The sequence below is a fragment of the Thermobia domestica genome, chromosome 8 (assembly GCF_964235325.1).
Source record: "Thermobia domestica chromosome 8, izTheDome1.hap1.1, whole genome shotgun sequence".
NCBI lineage: Eukaryota > Metazoa > Arthropoda > Insecta > Zygentoma > Lepismatidae > Thermobia > Thermobia domestica.
In genome coordinates this window covers 136,947,326-136,970,641 of record NC_137461.1, presented here as the reverse complement: position 1 = coordinate 136,970,641, position 23,316 = coordinate 136,947,326, and the positions used below count along the sequence as shown (strand labels likewise).

General features: G+C 32.2%; 1 protein-coding gene across 1 annotated transcript in view; it reads right to left on the bottom strand.

The window, feature by feature from the left end:
- The window catches only part of LOC145693234 (myosin-VIIa-like), a 144,638-nt gene that overhangs the window by 51,830 nt on the left and 69,492 nt on the right, over positions 1-23,316 (bottom strand). Inside the window, exons 18-27 of the mRNA XM_081769039.1 lie at positions 22,186-22,389; positions 20,169-20,363; positions 18,123-18,299; positions 16,492-16,709; positions 13,043-13,289; positions 12,121-12,294; positions 10,109-10,336; positions 7,400-7,573; positions 4,192-4,309; positions 3,077-3,203 (exon numbers count right to left, since the gene is read on the bottom strand). Of these exons, the coding sequence (XP_081625165.1) occupies positions 3,077-3,203; positions 4,192-4,309; positions 7,400-7,573; positions 10,109-10,336; positions 12,121-12,294; positions 13,043-13,289; positions 16,492-16,709; positions 18,123-18,299; positions 20,169-20,363; positions 22,186-22,389 (1,862 nt within the window). The remainder of the gene's footprint in view (positions 1-3,076; positions 3,204-4,191; positions 4,310-7,399; positions 7,574-10,108; positions 10,337-12,120; positions 12,295-13,042; positions 13,290-16,491; positions 16,710-18,122; positions 18,300-20,168; positions 20,364-22,185; positions 22,390-23,316) is intronic.

The following is a 23,316-nucleotide window of genomic DNA, read 5'->3' as shown; positions in this document are numbered from 1 at the left end:
AATGATGGTGGACAGAATTTAAAAGTAAAGTCCCTGAAGTGCCCCGGCGGGAAATATTTATCAACAACTAGGGTGCCATAATTAATAATATAAAGTAAGAGGTTAATATGAATAAACTGTGTTATGATGAGCAGGCCTACTTTATTACTAGAAAATAGTTTGTTGATGGTATGTAATACTGAAATTCTTTTAGATCAATTTGCGTATCCTAGAGTCCCATTGATTATAGAGTTTGGAATAACTAGGTTTAAAAAGCATGTATCGACTTTAGAGTTATTGGAAAGTTTTGATTCACCCACAGTTCATGTGTTCTCAATTTGTTAGTTGTAGTGTAATGCTTCTCTATATTCTGTATTTTTAATTCTACATAACAATATTGTTATTATTATATAATTAGTTTAGCAGAATAATAGTAAGCAGATATTTTTTCTAACGCATAGGGGTGGGCACGAGTCAAGGTAAAACTCGACTCGACTCGAAACTTGACTCGAATTCAAGTCTAGTTTCGAGTCAAGTCAAAGGTACTTTTCTCGGATCGAGTTCCGAGCCGATTCACTGTTTTTGACGTCGAGTTTCGAGTCGAGTCGAGTTTGATAAATAGCTCGCTCGTGCAACTTGGTTTAACTCGTTTTGAAATCATAGCCTGATTACACTGGAAAGCGAAAGCCATGAGAAATGTAAGCAGTGATATGGAATACTTTTAGTGTTGCTCACGAGAGGAAAAACTGCTCGCCACGGTAACGAGACCACAAGAGATTTTTATAACGAATTTAGTTCGATTCGACTCAATTGAGCCGATGGTTCGAGCCGGCTCGCTTGGGGTGAATCATCGGCTCGAGCTGGCTTGGTTGGGATGAGCCATCTGCTCAGTTGAGTCGAGTCGAACTAAATTCGTTATAAAATATCTCTTGTGGTCTCGTTATCGTGGCGAGCAGTTTCTCCTCTCGTGAGCAACACTAAAAGTATTCCATATCACTGCTTACATTTCTCATGGCATATTTGGCCAGCGCCCTATAAATTTTAACAATGTTTGGCTCGAGCGCGAATACTCAACCTAGACTCTCAACCCAAATTCAGAAGCTCGTGAACAATGTTGGTGACTCGTAGACTACACGACTACCGAGGTTGGTGACTAGTAGTTTCTCTTTCATATTTATACACAGTGTTGTTATAATTAATAATAATAATAATAATAATAATAATAATAATAATAATAATAATAATAATAATAATAATAATAATAATAATAATAATAATAATAATAATAATAATAATTTGTAGTAGTAGTAGTAGTAGTAATTATATTGTCTATGTAGGATACTTGAAGAGAGTACTGGAAACTACACACAGGATTTGGTTCGACTCAAGTCGAAACTCGACCTGAATTGGAGTCGAGTTGGAGGAAATTTTTCGAACAGAGTTCTCGAGTCGAGCTCCAAGATGTTTGTTTCGACTCTACTCGAGTTTCAAAGAAAACTCGCTCGTGCCTATCCCTACGAGTAACGCAGTATGGCATTTTAGTCAATGTTACATTACATGAAAATGCATGCAAATGCCAAGTAAGAATTTGTTCTTGCATCTACATAAAGCAATTGAGAAGTGGAATAATAATAATAATAATAATAATAATAATAATAATAATAATAATAATAATAATAATAATAATAATAATAATAATAATAATAATTTGTAGTAGTAGTAGTAGTATAGTAGTACGGAAAATTGAAGTAATAAGAATTTTTTCACATAGTCAAAGTTTCAGAACTAAAAGTAACGCGTTAGTAACGTGTTACTTTCGAAGTAGGGTAACAGTTACTTTTTTGGGGCAAGTAACGCGTTACATTTTAGGGGAAACTAAAGTAACTTGTAACGCGTTACGTTTTTACAAGTAACTTACCCAACGCTGCGTGTACCATACTGACAACACCAAATCGCATACATCATTAACGACCCGTCAGAAATTGAGATAACTTGGCTGGGGAGTTGTAATGCATTACCGTATAGACTGGATCAGGCACTGAAAGACTATTGTTTGTTTTGGTCTATGCAAAACTTTCTAAATGGTGTCTGTGGAAACCAGACGTCACAGTATTTTGAGTAGACACCACAAAAGTTCTACGGCAATTGTATTATTGCGTTGCCGAAAAATTGCAGAATCATTAAACAAAATAGTGTAAATCTGAGTTCAAAACGTTATTTTCAGATAACAATACGTATGTTCTCAACTTTGGCCTTCAAAGGTTCAATATTTTTTAGATAACGTGATATAAAGGGATCAAATTGAAACCTCCTACTTGTTTTGAAGTCAGTTAAAATATTATGTGTGAGTATAAATTCTCGAGTCTAATTTTAGAGAAAATTAAAAGGAAAACATCTGTGGTACTAAAAAGTATATCGTTCTTTGCCAGTAATAATTGGCAGTTGTTATTTTGCTGGAAGAAATTTTTACTTATGTACTCTATATGAGGCAAAATAAACAACGTTAAGAAAATTCTTGTTTGTATTTTCCTAACGGTCAGACGCTTACTTGAAACTACTGCGGTCAGAACGTAATCTGTCAACGTGTATTGTTGGCGTCATAGCTTCCGAACAGTAGATCTAATGGTGCAGGATGTCAATGGACACAACACAGGATCTCGGCTGACACATTAAGGTCAAAATTACTCAGAGAAAAGTACTAAAGAAAGAAAACAACTCCAGACCCCGTATTTCAGCAGAACAGTGCATGGTTACATGCATATTGGAATGGGCAAAACGATGGGTATCGCTGCTACCTTTCCTTGTGCGGTCGTTGACATGTCACTCTCAAACATGAATTTGATGTGTCTGGTTTCAACACATTGTTTTTCACGATTGTCCAACAGACAGTACCAATATCTTGTGAATATTCATACTAGCAGCGTGATAGGTGATATTACGCTGCAGCGTGATATTAATATTATGTCATACACTTAAAAAAATATTTCTATTTGTGTCAAGACAATTCTTTCAAGAAGTTTATTACTTTGAATAGGAGTTAAAGAGATTCCAGACAATATTTTATGGTTTCTAAACATCTTGGAACAAATCTTCTTACCTTTGACTTGATACTGCTGTAATTTCCGGAAAAGAAAGATCGAGCAGAATTTGTTCTTCATTATTAACGATGTACACTCCTGTCCAGTTGACTGCAATTATGACTTCACTGTTTAGCAATTCTGGACCTTAAGAGTAATAAATAGGTATCAATTTGTTTACTTTCTATATTTACAGCCATAACAAACTATAATACTTTTCCTCCTTTAGCCTAACCGGCATAACCGTGGGACGTAAAACTCAACTCATATAATACTTTTCAGAAGTATATATTAAACAGTTTTTATTTTATACAAAAGGTGAGCCAAAAGAAACAGAACACTGTTCTTTCTCCGGAACGGAGTTCTTGGATTCTTTTTATTCAGGGATGGGCGCTCTATGTTACAGGATACTTCCGGACCATGACCGCCATCTTGAACTTCATCATATTTAATTAAAGTTCTTTATTTTAATGGATCATGTGGAAGTATTAAATAATTATAGAAAATTCCCTTGAATTCATTTATAGTATCATATTTCCGTACATACACGTCACACAAAAATTATATATATATAATCAATATAGCTCATTAAGATGAACAAAACTATTGGTTGGTGTAAATTTTCATGCAAGTTTTCGAGAAAATGCAGAAAAACTATTTTTTATATATAAATCTAAAAATTGATCTACAGGATAACCACGTCATATACTAAGACGAAACTAATACTAAAGCAAATATTAGTCAAGCTTTTCATTATGAGATTAATAAGATAACACTTTACAGTATGGTTGATGAAAACAGCCTAAACTCGTGACTGATTCTTATTTTATTTATTTATTTATTTATTTATTGTTTGTTTGTTTAACTATAATATTTTCCAAAGATGAGACATATATCAGTCCATAGACCACATCAAGATGAAGATAATAAGATACTTGCAGAAAAATTTTCATGCCTAGTTTTCGAGATAAACGGATTTTCATAGTATTAAAAAGTATGTAGTTTCTTGCTAATCTGATGAAATTGATAGGTTTTATTGTGTTGAAATGGGTTATTTATTTATGTACGGTACACGAGAAATGTACACTGTTAGAAGTAACTATTCGTACAAATTTACTTTTGCTGAAATGCTTACCAGAACTTTGAATAGCTTCATAGAATTTTGAGAACAATATCGGCCATTTAAATTTGGCGTAACTGACTATGTCTTCTTTTACTTTTGATTCAGGAACTTTCTCTTTCAAGTAATAGCTCTGTGTGTAATATGAAATACAGATTAGAACATAAATAAATATATACGTAATACATACAAATGTACATATTGACGACATTATTAAATACTACGAAGACAAAATATGTATTTTATAGAACCAGGAATATAAACTTTTTAGAAATAATTTTCAATCAAAATTATAATCAGGATGTTCACGTGAATTAAATTTTGCGTCTACTTAACTATTATATTATCGATTTCTGATAAGCAAATGGCATACCATGCAATAATATATATAGTTAATTACTTTATTTTGTATTACGTGGTTCAACTTCACTTATTTTGAAAGATTCACTAAAGTTATATGTAGTTGAAGTTACTCAAATGTACGTTCACTAACCTTTGACATGTATAATTATGAAATAAGTATGAAATAAGAAAAAGAGTAACTTCCATTTTGAAAGTGGGATGTATCAAATAACACTAAAAACTACTTACTTGAAACATACAGAACATTACTTACTGGTGGATGTTATAGGATGCATACTTAATATTAAAAAAGAAAGAAAAGACATCTTACGTTAAAATTTATTAAACGTAGGTAGCATTTCTGTATTAAAATTTTTAACACAAACTGTTTCGAGGCTGCCCTCGCCCCTTCTTCAATGTGTATTATTCCAATGCGCTGACATGCTTTTTTTTTCTTTTTTTTTTCTTTGGAAAATTCCATAACATGAAAAAATTAGCTTTAAGATGTTAACAGATTGAACCTATTAACAAATTTGGGGAAGATAATCGTTCTAGCTATTTATTTAAAAAATGAACATAATTTAAAATTTTGCTTTCAAGAATTATCGTGTGGAATAACAGACAGATGTTCATACTAACATTACAATGTTATACGTCCTATTTGCATGATCCTAATAATTACCAGTGTAATTGAAACATATTTCAACTCACAAACATTTGTAAAACACTTGTCTACCTACTAGTAGTTTTTCAAAAGGATCTTTTAGTACTTTTGTCCTACAAAACTTTGATGTGTAGATTTCATTTTAAAAGGTATTTTTTACATGTTACTATTTCAGAGTGAACAATCTTTCCTCATGTCATACAAATGGAATAAAACACATAGAAGAAAGACGAGTGAAACCTTAAAGCAGTTTAAGATTTTTTTATATATATTTTAAATTCAGAACATTAATCAAAATCTTAATATTAGTATAAAAATTAGCCCTCACAAGTTTTAAAAAAATACAAAATGAAATTGCAAGACGGATACAAATGTTCTCTATAGCTTGTGTACTAGAATTATAGCTTGTGTAATGCAATTTTGTGTACTACACGTAATTTCTTGAACACTGCACGTAACACAACTACACAAATTTCTAGGTCAAGATGTAGTTGTAAAACAATTTAGAGTTATTTTCTTGTTTCCTACTATATACTTGTTAACATTTTTGTATTATTATATGACTCGTATATCCACATTGTATACGAGCTACATGTTATCCATTATACTATTCAACATAACATTAATGTCATTGGCACGAACATCGAGTGCTATGTGCCCATATTCCCTTACAAAGTGTATTTATTCTTTTTTGCCTAAATTTAGATTTTTCCTTTATTTTCGAGGATTTTATGCACCAAATTTAAAAGTTCTTTAGGATCCGAGGGCAATTTAAAGATTTTAAATGTATTTGATCTCTATATTTCAATAAAAAAAAAAAAACTTTATCTTTACCCTTTTATATTTCTTACAATTCGAAGTTTTGTGTCAGGAAGATATTTAGTGTTTCAATCTAAAATGCGCATGGTTGAATTTATTTATAATATATATATATAAATGAAAGTGACTATGTTTATGACTTCGCACCATTTGAACCATCTGACCAATCACAATCAAATGTTCAACATAAATGACGTTCGGGCCTATGAGTGTTTATATCGTTTCACTTTCACGGTAAAACATAGGGGAGATGGTTAAAAATAGTCAAAAATGACCGATATTAGCATCGAATCCATAGTTTTCGGGGTTGCTGAGATGAATAGTGATCCTTTGATGCCGTTTAAATCTAAATTCAGTCCTGCAACTTGGTAGAGGGGAGGGGGACATATATATATATATATATATATATAAAGGAACTATGCATTTAAAGCTTTTATTTCAACCCAGCGAAGCGGGTAATTAACGCTAGTATAATATATTGTCAATATATTATTATTTCTTCCTGTATAGAATCCAGTGGCGGATCTACACCAGGGCCGGGGGGCCTAGGCCTCTCCAGTTTTTTAGTGACAAAATAATTTAAGATATTATTTATATATTTTTGAAAGTTTATATATACCTATCATAGTCTGGGTACTGGCTTCCCCCCTCCCCCAGTTTTTACCTTCTAGATCCGCCACTGATAAAATCATGGTTTTCCTGCAACTGTCTCCGCAAAACCATTAGATGACGTATGCGGTCTCGGATTTTGAAAATATAAAATACATGTTTTCTTCCTTTACAAAGATCCTTCCTTTCTTTATTTTACATATTTTTTATTAGTTAATAAATTTTCCCATAATTTTTATGACTTTTTTAATTTTCATTTTACGGAGTTTTCTAATTTCTCTTTATTCCTGTTTAAAATAGTCAATGACATTTGTTGTATTGATATTTCAAGAATTCGAAACATGAAATATTAATTATTTAAATTATTTGTTATGTACTGTATATCAGTAGATACAGAAGAAGAAGAATATAACACAGAAGAATCTAGCTGTTGGACTGACGGGAACATGAACATCAGTGGTCTCGCTCCAACGGAACTTAAAAAAAAAAAAAAAAAAAAAAAAAAAAAAATTCTCTCTCCACGACAGTATGGTCAGATTTTTCTAGGTTATTTCGTAAAGCATTAATGTTAATTGCATCATCCCTATATGAGTATTGTAAACATTGGACTGAGTCACTATATGCATGTATACCAAAAATAATTTAAAAAAATAGAATTTATAAACAAATTTTGTTAGTAAAGAAATTAACTGCTAAGTTACAACATATTATAATAGTAAAAGAACGGGAAATATTTACAAAGCTGATACGGAAAACGCATTTAGCAGAAAATGCCAACGTATTTTATACCTTTTTGAACCGCTCTATTGCCAATCGTCCCCATTTCTCCACTGCTGCTTCGCCACTAGTAAGGCAATAATCAGGAATATAAGTGGGAATAAGTCGGAATAACTGAGCAGTATTCATCTCAGCACCAAATTCAATGTAATATCGTTGGGCAGCAATCATAGCCAGATCTTCTTCCTAAAATAGAACGGGATATTAAGTATATAGAATTTCGAAATTTGGGAACTTTTACTTCAAGGAATCACAAAACAAGTAATATATATATATATATATATATATATATATATATATATATATTAACTTTGGAAAAAAAATACTGTAATATATATATATATATATATATATTTGGTGGGGCAGAAAGGACGGAAGTTTTAAAAAAAATCATAAAATATTTTTTTTTAACAAAATCTATTGACAGATTTGAATGCATATTGAAATAGCATTGCACAAAATCAAGTATGGAATATATCTAGGATGTAGTGTCCATTATCACTGATGCACTTCTCAAGATATTCCATGCAAATACTTCCTTTAGGTCTTCCAACGTACGGAGCCTATATGGCTTGAGGTAACCCCATAAGAAATAATTGTACTTGTATAGATCAGAAGACCGAGGAGGCCAATGAATGTCCCCGAATCTGGAAATAAGGTGACTAGAGAAAAGAGGGTGAACAACGATCATTGATGCTTTAGCTGTATGGGCTATCACCCCATCCTGTTGCAATTATGGAATACGTTTCCGTCGTACGTCAGGTAAGAAGAAGTTGTTTATCATCTCGTATAGGGTTTTGAATTCACGCAAACAGCATTTCCATTATCATCCTCGAAAAAGTAATGACCGATGACAGCAGTTTTGCCTATAGCATACCAAACCGTCATTTTAAGGCTGTGCAGCGGTCTTTCGTGTAATTCTTTGGGATTTTCGGAAGCCCAATAACGGCAGTTCTGTTTATTCCCATGGCGTTGAGATGAGAATGAGCTTCATCAGTCATGAACAAATGGAAGCTGTAATTTTGCTCAAAAAATTCTTCCATCTCATGTGCGCAGTTCAGTCCCTTACATAATCTCCGGGTTTCAACTGTTGCATAACGGTCAATTTGTGTGGATGGAAACCCGGGTCTAAACGCAAAGTACGCCTGACCGAACTAATACTGAGGCTAAGTTCACACCCATACTCCCGAACAGATCGATGCGGACTGCTTAGCACGGCTTTCTGACTCTTTCCACATTTTCGCTGGTATGTGCCATTCGTGTACCCCTGGTGTTTTTTTGTTCATTAGTATACCTCTTGTACGAAGTGTTTTAATCCAATGTAGGACAGTATTATGAACAGGAACAGCTTGATTTCTATGGATATTGAAATGGCAGCGAAATTCATGCTGAACTGCCGTGAAAGACTCGTTATACTTGACGAAATTGTCATAGGCAAAATCATGATGCTCCATCGTCCCTGGCTTCATGCCTTAATTTGAAAATTAAATTAAATTAAATTGCAGAAACTAAAATAAAATAACGACAAAAAAAATGCTAAGGATTTCACGAGCTTAATAACACCTTCCGCACATCTGTCACTCCACTTAGTAGAGAGATTTAATAGCCATTTCAAAAACGTCCATCCTCTCTGCCTCACCCTGTATATTGTGCATAGCAAACACAAATGTACATATTATGTTTTGTCATCTTCTTACAGAGCTTTAGTGGATACAGTGGTCTTATATCTGTACGATAGTTCAAAAAATTAAATGTTCATTGAACTAAAATTTCTAGAATTTGGCAGAGAGAGCTGCAGTGATGTGGTGGGTAAACTGTCTAGTTACGAATGAGATACCCTTTGGTTCAATTCTAAAGATCATATAAATAAAATTGAAAATGATCTTGTTTGTGATCACATAATGAGAAAACAAATGAATCCTTTGAAATGAAATGTTGAATAGAGTTGATATCTACAAACAACACTTTCATTTTCATTTATATGATTTGCTCTATTTACTCTACACTACACTTACACGTACTATTTTCTCGTGCACCACTCTGTACACGCTTCACACTTTATCAATCACACTAATATTCAGCAAATTTAACACAACGAACAATTTGATGGTAAATGAAATTCATTATTTCTTGATCTTTGGAAGCATCATGCAAAGGATAAAATATTCCTTTGGATTTTGTTGTGTTCTCTTGTTCTTCCTTGGTACAAACGTTAACCACGAATATATTCAGCTTTTGTCGAATCTTGGTAACTTAGGAGTTCGGGTAATCTTAAGGGTGAAGGTGGGAGGAGCAGATATTGACCACGTCACCTCCATGTGCAAGATTATTGAAGTATGTAGCCTTATCTTCACACTGTCATGGGTTGTATTGCCTTGCCCGAATGGGGTCGTATTTTTGTTTTTCAAAATTTATAAGCGAACTGTAATTTTATAGTAAAATTAAATTGAAAAACCAATTTTGTTTTTAAATACTAAATACTTATAAATAAATTAATAGGTAACTAAATACTATAAAAGAGCTAAAAATGCAATTAATAACTTTGGTTTGGGGTGGCCGTTCGCGTTGATCCACCTCCGATGTTGCGTGACTGAAATGCTTTAATTTGTATATAGCCTAAAACATAATTTATGCTTTAATTTTCTTGTTATAAGGAGCAGAAAAAGAATGCGGAAAAATAATATAATATACAATTTACGTGTAAATATACAAGTATCATACCTTATCGCACCGATATTCACCAAATTTAATACCACGAACGATTTGATGGTAGATCAAATTCGTTGCTTCCTGATCTTTGGAAGGATCATGCCAAGGAGAAAATACTTCTTTTCTGAAGACTAATCTCCAAGGAGCATTTTTTTCTTGTTCACCCTGTTCTTTAGCGTACTGCTCACACTGAGAAATAGCATCCATTACATGATCACCCCCACTTCCTAGTGATGATACCTACGACACAACAGAACAATAAACATAAGTTTATATGTCTTTATTGTACATTAATAGAAACGACCAACTACATTTTATTATTTGTATTGTTCGACATTAATACTGCACATTATACAAGCTACGTGTAATACCAGTTCTCCTATCAAGATTAGAAATGTATAATATGATCAAATCTGAACTTGAACAGTTATATTTACTCAAGGAAGATCAATTAAATTCATATGCAACTATAAATAATACATTAAAATAAAAGTATAAAAACAGTTACATACAGGAACCGTAGGCAAAATAATAAAACAAAATTTAAAAATATATATTTTTTTTTCATATATTTCTTTTTGTATCTTCGTACAGCAACTTACTTAATCCTTGCAAGTTTTGCCTTGCAGAAAATATGTAGGTTGAAATTTAACGTCCATTTTAGCATTATATTTGAGGTGGACCTACAACTTCGAACTATATGGACTTCGAACTACAAAACTCCCAGCGGGAATTGAACTCATGTCCTAGAATTGCAAGGGTGTATACTAAGCACAAAGTTGCAAGAAAGCAGAAAATATTTATTGCTGTTCCATGTATATTAATATACGTATTTGCATCTATAAAATATTATTGATTTTATTTTTCATGTTTTATTCTTCATGTCTTCATTATTTACACTTACATGCTAGTATAATTAATTTACGTGTGTATAATGAATTTTAAAAATATGTAATCTTCACAGAAAGAAAAAATGACTGTAGTTGAATTAAAGTTGAAGATTGGTAATTTGGGATTAATAGCAATATATGCAAATTGAAATATTTGCAAATTGAAATATTTGCAAATTGAAGCAAAAGTAGCAAGAAAAACTACCATAAATTATGTAATATGTTTTTACAATAATCATCCTTGCATATTTTAACACGCTAACTTTCTTCTACAATAATTTAACTTTTCGATAATTTTTTACCTTCTTAGTGTAAAGTAATAAGTAAATAAATACATACACTAAAACTTTTGACCAAAACTGATATTAAACTTAAATCGTAATTGATGGAGGTAGAGAATTCCGATAGAGAGAAAGAACAAACTATCTAACGAAATCGAAAAATAAATTAATACTATTTTTAAAAATTTTTAAACCTTTTCTTATATGCAGTTATTATTATTATTTTTAAAATTGTTATGTTTCTGAGAATTCTTGCTAAAACTCCATTACAATTATAACGCACAAACAACTGGTGACATTAGCACTATAACTAGAAAACTGTACCAAAAATTCAAGAAATTGATATGTATTAACTTTAAGGAAATAATCAATATGTATACATTAGCTCAAAAATATTAATGTTAATGTTACTTTTTTAATACTCCTTTCCTACTTTGCAATTATTTATATGGTCATTTTTACTTATGAATATAGTTTTGAATACTAAATTACATGGTACAATGAAAGCTGAGAATATAGCACAATGAGGTCGCCGAAAATAGCATTCGAAACTACTCAGTTTGAATCGCATCTCGAAATACAAATAACATTATGTGTTTATTGTATTTCTGTTCTATTGTATTAAAGATATACTACAGGTAAGCTGGAAGAAATATGATTTTCTTAATTGACACTTAAATATTACACGCACCTTTGACAGTAATCTTATTTGCATAAGAATACGTGAAACATTAAAATACCTCTGTACTACAATTCTTTATACTCTACAAAATATAGTTCAGAAATAAGCATTTTGTTTTCTTCGAAGAATTTTCAAATATATAACAACTCAAAGAATTTTATCCATACATACCTTATCAAAAAGAGCAATGTAGAGCGAGAAACCAAATTGATCATTGAGGCCAATTTGATCCGACAACTGGTTACATAATTCTCTAGCTGTTGTAGCCGAGTCAACAAGAACGGTTTTGGTGTTTCCATCCATAAAGGTTACTGGTATCTGTATGGGTTTCTTCGACTTAGTAGCCTGAAAGATAACGTTAATTATATTCAAACTATTTTATTATAGGATTTTATTATATTGTTAAATAAAGTATATATATATATATATTTCCTGGCGACTACCAAATGTTAAAATAAAGCGTTACAGTAGTAACTGACCGGGAGAAACACAATTGTATTAATATTTTGTGGGTTGCAATCTATTTCTACATCCATAAATCATTGGTTGGACAAACTTATTGTGTAGTATCATTTTTCTTATCCTTGATCAAATAGGATCCAAGAGAGGATAATTATTATATTGAATATAAGGTGAGGAGTAAGAAATAGAATGCATTTCCTCACTGTTGTCAAACAATTGAAGAACACATATGTTAAATTGTATCTTCTTTCCAACTTCATATGCTTGGCTTCAGTTGCTTCGCTTTATTTCAGCGTCTAATGTGAATCTGACTAAGCTTACGTGTTGGTCGTAGTGTATCTTTAAGAATTTCTTTCCCACTACAAAATGTGATTAAATAGATCATAGCATATCGAGACAAGAAAACTGTCTTCATTAGAAGCCAGTTTAAGCAATTTGCAAATATTACATTTCTCTACTATTTTACACAAAAATTACATATTTATATAATACGTTATTGAGTTTATATCAAGTGTACTCATCTAAATATAATCTTTCAAGAGGATATTCTGTACAAGGCTCCAAAATATAATAATAAAATATATTCCATTCTACCATTGACTTTATTAAATAAAACATTAATTAAACAAACCTGTAACTCAAGCCAACTAGGCGGTTGATTCCGTGTTCCATTGTTAAATGTTCTTTTCAGTCTTTCTTCACAGTAAGGTGCATATCCAGGTGGGCCTTCCCGAATAAACGCTCGGAGATAATTGAGAAACTTTTCTGAAGGAGCAAAGCAACCGACACAGAGCGACAAAAGGATCCAGCCTCTTGCATGAGAAGACTTAGATGGGTTGTTTGTTAATAGCTTGCAAATTTGGCAATATATCTCATCCCTGTTAAAATAAAATGGTTCACAACATTAAAGTATCGTTACATTTTACAGTACGTCATGCTTGCAATCAAGGTAAATATAATTTTACTTGTGTATAACATTGTTTGTGCATTGTTCTAGTAAGAAAACACATCTAGTTTAAGAAATAACTTGCTCATTTGCTCAGTTTGAGAGCGTGAACTATTACAGTAGACAGTACCATAATTACTCTGCATGCAATATTTTTGTTTTTCATACAATAATTCAACTACTAGACTAAATTTTATTGTGCAAGGAAGGAGAAACAGAGTAAAAGTAACAATTGGTCAAAACGAGTACTATATATTTCACTGTCATGGACACAAACAATAACGTCTTTCCTCATATATGTCTAGGATGAGTCAAAAGCAGATATTAGCTTTGACATATTATGGCTCAAAATATTCATATAAGAAAATGTGTGATGTTTTCTGCGAAAAAAAATGTAAGTACAAATAAAGTAATAGCTTATTTTGCAGCAAAATTGGCTTAGACCCTATAGAGGCTTTCTAATATATATATTTAAATAATTTGTAATAGCTTTCATCTTCAGATCGAATTGAATTACTCTCATATTTGAATATTATTTACGTCATCCTCTTGTATGGAAACGCTAACTAAGAATAAATCTTAAACACATATGATATTTATACAAATAATTTAGTAAACTAACGTGCATACAGTATGCTTGCCAATTAATGTGTATTTAATTCAAGTAAAGATACAATGTACAGTTGTCGATAAACCAAAATGGCATATTTCATGTAAGACTCTTTATAAAATATACTTTTGTGTGTGTGTGTGAGTGTCAGACTGTACAGTCCGTTACAGAAGTAGGTTTCCGCTGATAAAATTTCCTTTATTAAAAATGAATAAATCAATCAGAGTATAAGTTCTTTATTTTAAACTTAATCATATTTGCATTAGTTTGGAAACGTACTGAAATTGATCCACGCATTTCAAATACAACGACAAAAGTTACTTTTCAGAGAAAGTCTATTACCTGACTGATCTGACGTTACGAAAGAAGTAAATGAAAACAACAATCATTTAGTGTAACATATCAATTGTCTCGACAAAAATGTTCAAGTGGAATAAAGTATTAAAAGTATATAAATTAATCAAAAATAATCGTAAGCTTATAATTTTATCTCTTTCATCATATCAAGAACTAAACCAAAGAGAAGAAGAGAAGAGCTGAAAAATTAACCCTTACAAAATCAATAATTACCAAGTTTATTTTTCAACAATTCTTCTATGGTATTAGTAAAAACATAAAAAATATCTTATCTTTTCTTAAGAAAGAAAATATATTGTAATATCTAGAGACCGGATGTTAGGCAAAATGCCTATTCTTTAATATTAAAGATATGATCAAAAATAACGTTTTAAAATTTATATAGGGGGTTATAGTTTCGATTTAAGCCAATTTTATTTTGCCTATTTTGCCTATTTCGACCTTTACTGCCTAAATAATTGCTTTAGTGCCTAATGTTGCCTATTCTATGTATTTTCTTCAAAATAAGCCTTCATTGGGAAAATATATAATTTACATAACATAAACAATACATACATATATACGTATATTAGGTGTTTGTAAACACAAGCACGTGGTACGTTACAATATGTACACAGGGTGAACTTCAAAGATGTGCACATACTTCCGAGGTGATTAATGATATCAAAAGAAGAAAAAAAGTTTTGTTGTAGTTTGTCGAATTCCGTGTCGTGTGCGAGGGATAATGATGCCAACTTGGAATCGAAAATCGAATATTGACAATTGGGCTGGAACAGATAGATGTGCACATACGTTGGGAGGTGATTCGTGACATGAAAAGAAGACAAAAAATCCTGTTGCATGTGGAATTCCGCGTTTTGTACGATTGACAGGGGTGCCAACTTGGAATCGAAAATCGAATCCTGACAGTTGGAACGGAACAGATAGATGTGTACATACGTTGGGAGGTGATTCGTGATATGAAAAGAAGACAGAAAGTCCTCTTAAATGTCAGGAATCACCTCCCAAAGTATGTACACACTTTTATGTCTCGCTCCAATTGTCAAGATTCGATTTTTGATTCCAAGTTGGCCCCCCTGTCACTCGTATACGACGCAGAATTCCACAACATGCAAGAGGACTTTTTGTATTCTTTTGATGTCACGAATCACCTCCCGAAGTATGTGCACATCTTCCAGGTTCACCCAGTATATATGGAATACATAGCAAGCTTCATTTTAATATATGAAATAAAAGAATATATTGACAAAGAAGTGTGTTTCTATATTCCTTGAGCATTATTTATGACTTGAATCCATTTTTTAATGATATTGAGTATTTATTTTCATTATTTCGAGCTACATTTTAGTGCCTATTTTACTGCATATTTTTTAAATTTTTAGTGCCTATTTGCCTGCCAATTTTCTAGGTTTTCAGTGCCTAAACATCCGGTCTCTAGTAATATCCCACGTGGTGTTGTATATAAACAATACTTTACGCTTGTGTTTACAAACACCATCACATGGTTTTACGTCAGGATACTACGCACCACGTGGATTTACTACAACCAGCAGACAACGGACCTTTAGCCCCTCCTATGAAGCAAATTATGACATCGGAGCAGCAGCGCCACCGCCACCAGGACGCGTATATAATGGGACGCAGCCGGCAGTTCTTCACAAGTTCTCTGGTGACCCTCCTACTGTTTGCCACGGAACATTAGGAGTAACCTAACCCCAAGCCTCTAGTCTGCCACGGAACTCTTGGCTATTCTATTCCTCCTAGTTTAGCCTGCTACAGAGTTCTGTCGGGAATCCTACCTCAGTTGCTTAGCCTGCCACGAGGCTCTGTAACTACTAACCTCCTCACTGCTTGCCACGGAGCATTGGGGATTTCTTTGCCATTCTGTTTAGCCTGCCACGGGGCTCTGTAGAGATCCTGTCCACAGTCTCACGGTCAAGGACTACCTAATTTTCTAACCTAATAAATTAGAGGAGGATGACTTTGTAGTATTTTTGTAAATACTGTTATTTAGTTAGTTTAATAATAAAAGCTGGTAGTGGGAGTCCATTCCGGACACTCATTTATTTACCTTGCTCTACCTACAACATATATGGGACAGAGTTTTACAATAAATATATATAATTTTCTCATATCTAATTTTCTCGTCTGTCTGAAATCAAAATACCTGAGTTCTGGCCTCAGGATTCCGTGTCCTATGATGAAATGAAGTTTCTCAAGATTGGATGTTGGTCGAGACTCAAGCCAGAGCTGATAGCTATCTGCTGCATATTCGTCATCCTGCAATCCTCGGCGGACATCTTCACCAAGTTTGGATTTTCTCTTTAGCGTCATCGATACTAACTTTCGTCGAACCGATCTTGGTTTCTGTTTCAGATATGCCTCCTAATTTGGGAAAAAATAAAAGTATATTTAATAATTTCAAGTAATATTTCGTGTCACATTCGAAGTAATACCTTTTTATCTACTTATGTTGTATTTAATACTTCAATACATTTGTATATTTTAAAAATTAAATTTTGTCTTGTTATTCGAATAGCGTTTATAAAATAAAATATAGATTTTTTTAAAAAAATAAATTAAATTCAGGAAAAAATAAAAATTAAACAATAAATATTAAGAATTTAATCTTTTCTTTTCCTTTTTCGTTAGACCACAAGGTGCGAAAGTAGAAAATGATGACGGAAATATCTGTATTTTAAAATATATGAGATGGTAACACTAAAGATGTGCGTGTGTGTGTAGAATGCCTTAACTTGTCAGTGTTGTATTAGGTAGTTCTCTATTCTACGTCAAGCGAGGTAGATGAAGGTGTGTCTTGAAGCATACAGATGGTGCTTACCAATCTGAGTTTCAGAGACCAAACTGTAAGTGTGCGATTAGTTAGCACAAGTGAATCTAAGATGGCAGACATGCTAAATGTATCACAAGGAATAGTATCGAAAATGATGATCGACCTATACAACTTATGTCAAAGTAACATCGGTAAAGAGTAATAGTAGACCGACGTGGATCACCAAGCACTGAAGAGAATTGTCACCAAGGATCATACAGCGAATGTCACAAAAGTGTCCGGAGCTCAATCAGTATCCTGAACAGCTAATTCTGACAATCACAGTCCGACACGAGTCGCACAATCTAAAACTTCTCTGTTCAATTGCAATTTCCGAATGATTGATCAGCGCCAACAAAGCTTTAGCGTTAAAAAAAAAAAAAAAAAAAAAAAATGGTGTCAAGAACATGCAACGTGGACTATCGTTTATTGTAAACATGTAATATATTACAATGAGTCTTCTTTCAGTTTATTTCTAACAACAGGCTATGTTTGTATATGGCGGACTCCCAAAACAACCTATTCTTCAAATTGTCTTCTTCCAGTTGACTCGGCAATTTCCCAGTATTCTGTGGATCTTGTCATTTTTATCATAGTACACGTTATTGTAAATGATTATGTGGACATTTAAAGTGATCACGTGCATCCTATAGTCCAGATGTTTGTGATCAATAACGCAAGTTTCCAGGATGACCATGCGCCAATTCATACTGATGAAATTCTAGAGGCATGGTTTCATGAACATTACCTTCCCTGACCTACCGAATTCCCAGACATCAATATTATTAAACATCTGTGGTCAGTTTTGGAGCTCATAGTCAGTTGTAAATCCTTTATTGTCTCGTTGAGTTTTTTTTTCGTCGAAGGTCTTTATTATAATTATTTGTTTGTTCTGTAATAGACTAATGAACAAATACATAAGTAAAATTATTTGAAAAAATATACAAAAGGCTTAAAATACTTACTGGATCCATTCCCATCATTTTAGCTTCTTCAAATTCCTTAGTTCGTATAAAATTTCTTCCAAGAGTGGCTGTAACTTTAGACATTACAGAAGAACTATCTCTGTCCGTTAAGCAAAACCTAGGTTCTGGGTAGTCACCCGTAAATCTTAATATAGTGATCCACAAAGCCAACGCTGCCTAGAAATATAATTAATTGTTAATACAACGTACAGAAAGAGTTCTTCCTTTGTCAAAGTGAATTTAATTGAGAAATTATTCGTTAGATCAAATGGTTCTGTAGTTTCATATTCTGGTGTTTCAACTTAATTTTTCATCTTTTTCGAGTCAAAAACAGCTTGTCTACGTATGTGAAAGTGATTTCTAGTAAACTTAAAGAGGCACAGGAACTTCACACTTTATACAAAAATACTTACACTTGCATATCCAATATCACAAGGAAAATTATAAAAGTAATTTACAATACTTGAATATATCTTTCTATAAACAAATTTAAGCAATTGAATCTCACCATGGCTATATGAGAAGTAATATACAGGCTGCGAAAAAATAGTCCAAATTCCAAATGAAAGAAAAAAACTTCTGGTAAATATAGGTCAAAAACCACCTCCTTTCAGTTATGAACCACCGAAAGTGCGAAAAATCACTTTGTAGGACGCCCTAACTTGAAAACTATGGGGCCTATTACAAGCAGGTCAAGGAATTACACAAAAACTAGTATGTGTTCTATCTCAATTTTTATGTTTAACAAATCCCTGGTATCGGCAAAACGAGTTCCCAAATAATACTTAAAAGTGTATCTTCGTGTTTTAACTTCCACTATACAATTTGTTGCGCTAGTACCGGAGGATTCTAAAACCTTGATGTTTACAAAGAGCTGATACTAACTTTTAAGTAATTTTTTAACCCTATTGGATAGGCCCTACAGTTTTCAAGCTAGTGCGTCTTAAAAAGTAATTTTTGTAATTTCAACGGTTAATACGCTCTGAAAGAAAGCGTTTCTCAATCCGTTTATTTATTTATTTATTTATTTTTTCATTTGATATAAGGAATCGCCTGCCGGAGATTGGTAATGATATTTTTCTGCAGCCTATGTATTAAATGTATATAGCCATACTAAAATAACTGAATATTCGCATGTTTTGTTAAATTTCTCTATTCTCATCCATTAGTAAGATTGTAGTTTACTGTAATAATTTAATCTCTTTGTTTTAGAACAAAGGCTATTTTCAAGAGATTTTATACCATGAAGGACGAGCTGAATTGGTCGAATGTGGAATGAGGAGCTTTGGTTTCTAGGATTATGACATGTTTTTATGAAATCAAATTCCAATACACTGTGAGTAGGTGTGACATTAGTGTATAAAAGGAGTAGATATTTGGAGATTGGAGGTGTATTTAGTAACACAACGAATAATTGGTAGCAAACGATTGTTTTGGTATCTTCGGGATTAATACGTGGACTTCATCATTGGTATAATGGCGTCATAATGAAAGAGTTAGGGTGGACCAGAAACAATGTACTTAGTTTCGAGCTTCTGTTTACTTATAGTACAGGTCTTTGAGGGTACAAATCTATGAATAATTGGAATATTAGAATATAATAAAATTTTATCCAGATTAACAACTGATAGAATAGTTGTAGGGAAAGGTTGCTGGCTTTGAGACAGAATTGGATAGGAAACCATGTATATGAAGTTAGAGATAGTAGAGTAAGAATACTAAAGATGAGTTCTACAAGACTGCCAACACTGAATACAATTAAAGTACTAATATCAGGACGAAAGGTTTGAAGTTTCTTTGGCATAACTTGTGACGAAGAGATAGGATGTATCTTTACTAACCGAATATAGACTGTTTGCAAAATTAAATTCTTGTACGTAATAGTTTATCAAGACTTTTAAGCTTTTATTGACTTTCAAAAGAAATTGTTGACAAATATAATTAACCTTAGTACATGAGAATTATTTCTTTTGCTCTTTCACACATCCTGGCAAAACATTTTAGAATTCCTTTAAAAACATGAAAGATAAAGGCTTTAGTACTTACTGATTTGTCTCCTTGTGTATGTAATGGAAGTAGAGAATTCTTTAACGGTTTCCGATAATATTGGTGATTAACATTTCCCTGAAAATAAGTGGCTGCAAACTTCTGGAATTTAAATTCGGACAAATCTTCCTCATCAGATGGAGCTTCAATTCCTTCAATATCATCTAAATGTAAATCTTGCGGTATGGGCATATCCTGAAAAATATTTAATTCAGATTTCAAAGTTTGTAGGCTATAAGAACGTTTCCAAAATTAATAATCATAAACATCCATCAAGTCGAAGCAGTTTTAAGAATACATCACCTTTATGTATTATAGCTTAAGATATATGTTTAGCAATAAACCTAACTTCAAAATAATTTAAAATATTTAGTAACTCTCATACTATTTTATTATATGCCGACGATAGAAATGTATCTGCAAATATGAAACGCAAAACGCAAAACCTAATGACGCTGCGCAAAAATGAATCAGATTTATAACGGTAAAGATATAAACATGCAACGAATTTATACGTGCAACGAATTTTCTGGCCACATATTAATTATGTATACTTCCCAAATATTTTACATTTCAATGGTGAACTAACAAAATTTAATAAGTTCGATATTTAGGTGTCCGTATCTCTATATGGAATTCGTACCGAATTCGCTACTTATTTCTTTCAAGTAGCTCTCCAATTATCCTCAGGACGCTGGTTGAATGTCACAATACCAACACCATCTGACGAATTCGAACGTTCACCCATCTTTCCTCTGACTAGAACTGGTATTGCTTGACTTGGGGAATCTCACGAGGAACAGTCTTCCAATGCAGTTGAGGCGTGCATACAACTAATCTTAGAACTGTTTAGAATACTTTTTTTAATTTATTTATTTTATTTTATTTTATATATATATTTTTGTTTTATTTTACAGCAAATATTGCCTTAGTCAGAAGTATTCTCATTCTCCAGAAGAAAGTGAAAGTGTTAAAGGTAATTAATGATTTCTGTTTTCGAAACCGCGTAAAGCAAATTATTGTATGTTACCTATTTCTTCTTTCATACTTTTGAAACAATTTTATCTATGGATCACAATAATATTTCTCATAAGAACATATTCATACAATATAAGAGTGTCTTCACACTAAGACATCGCACTTCACAAGAGTCTTATTTCTCAAATCAAACCACACACAATCTTATTTAAAGGAGTTAAATTCTAAAAGAAATTACTTAACAAATACAAAAAAATTAATCATTATTGCTTTTTTTTAATTCAAGGCCGGAACGCTTAAAGTTACACCAGTTTCATAGTTTTGAAGAATACTCAGATACTTATATAGAAGACAACTAAAGCATTTTTCTTTTGTTTTAATTGTTATTGTACTTTATTGTTTGAGTATTTTCATATTTTACTGTTTTTCAATAGTAATATGTAGAATTCTCAAAATGTTAGTGTGTATAATATATTTATATTGATGAAGCTATTGTGAACAAAAAATACATTAGGGTGAATGGATAATCAATCGAACAGTCAACTCTTTTTTATCAAACGTCACAACTAGTATCAGACTAGTATCAACTTGTTAGTGACACTTTTCTTGTTAGTTTGAAATAATATTGTTAACTTTATTATAAATTCGATCCATGTTCATAAATAAATAAAGCATTTCGAAGAATTCGAAAACTTCGGTTGAAATGAATTATGTGTAACATTATATGCACTACTATGTTTAGGGAAAGAGAATTAAAAAATAGGATGTGAACCTTCTTCTTCACTCTGTTTTAATTTGTTTTCACCAATTTTCTTCCTCAGTACTAGCACCATTTACCAGCCAGACCTACGCAAAATCCTAGAATTTGTCATTGTATAGCAAAATTCTTTAATATAACATAGATATGTGGAACGGTAAATGCTGTTACATAAATGGTACAATCTAAACAAATTGACTGAAAAACATGTATTTAATACCAAAATTTGTTTCTTGTGGTTCATATTAGGTAGTAAGTAAAAGTGTAGATAAAAATACTTACGCCCCAAGCAGTTTTTGCAGTTTGAGTTCCAGGGCCAGAGTCAGGACGGAAGAAGCTAAACATTTCATCTACTAATTCACCATCATCAACTGGTTCATGTTGCCTCTTGTCTGCATCCTTCATGATCTGTATTTTTCTTTCTATTTTCTTCCGGTCTTCTACTTCCAACTCCTGTGCTTTTCTTTCTACTTCCTTCAATCTTTCCTAATATACGATAAAAAGTTGTATTAGTATAAAAAATTATCTTATATATATCATTAATTAAATAAACTCAATTTTTGTAATTCCATCCGTGTTTTACCTGCTTTAACTTATACATTATTTGCATTAGAAGTCTTTTTTAAAATTGCTAATCAAGCTAATTTACTTAACTTATTTATTCCTCATATTGAGCCTAGTTAAAATAATAAAAACAGAAAGGGCTGAAATTAAATTGTAAGTTGTAATATTCTAGAACAGGGGTTGCCAAATTTCGTTTTCTGTGTCCATGCCCAGTTCTTGTCCGGTACGCGCTCCAGCTAAATGAGACAGTAATGCCCTCTAGCATATATTTTCGTTTTCATTTGTTTTATATAAATAGTTTATCACCTTGTATCGGAACTATGTTACTAAAAGCTTAATGCAAGAATTGAATTTAGAGCCCTCTAATGATGTTCTATTTACGATGGCAGCTCAAGAATTTTTGTAAGGAACTAGTGTTCTAAAGTCAGGTATACTTGATTAAAGAAGTAGCTGACAGTGAGGCAAGTAAGCCAGAAATAAAGTTAAAGTAAATACACTTTCCACATATCATTCAGTTGAACAGTATTATTTAATGAATTGCTTCCTTTACTAGTTATACTACCACAGTTTATTTTGAAAACGACTGAATGAATCATGATCGTGATTATAAATGTAAATTATACTTATTTGCAAGATCTACCGTAGTGTAGAGATGGTAAACAAAAACCAAAATATTGGTAAACAAAACAATACGGCAATACAATAAAACAATAAAACAATACAAAACAATATGGTCAGTTGGTTTCAGTCACCTGTAATGAAAATTTACGGAAATTTCTAACGGCCACAATCTAATTTTGAATTTGAAACCCAATTGTTCATGCTGATCAAACATACTACTGAATAGAT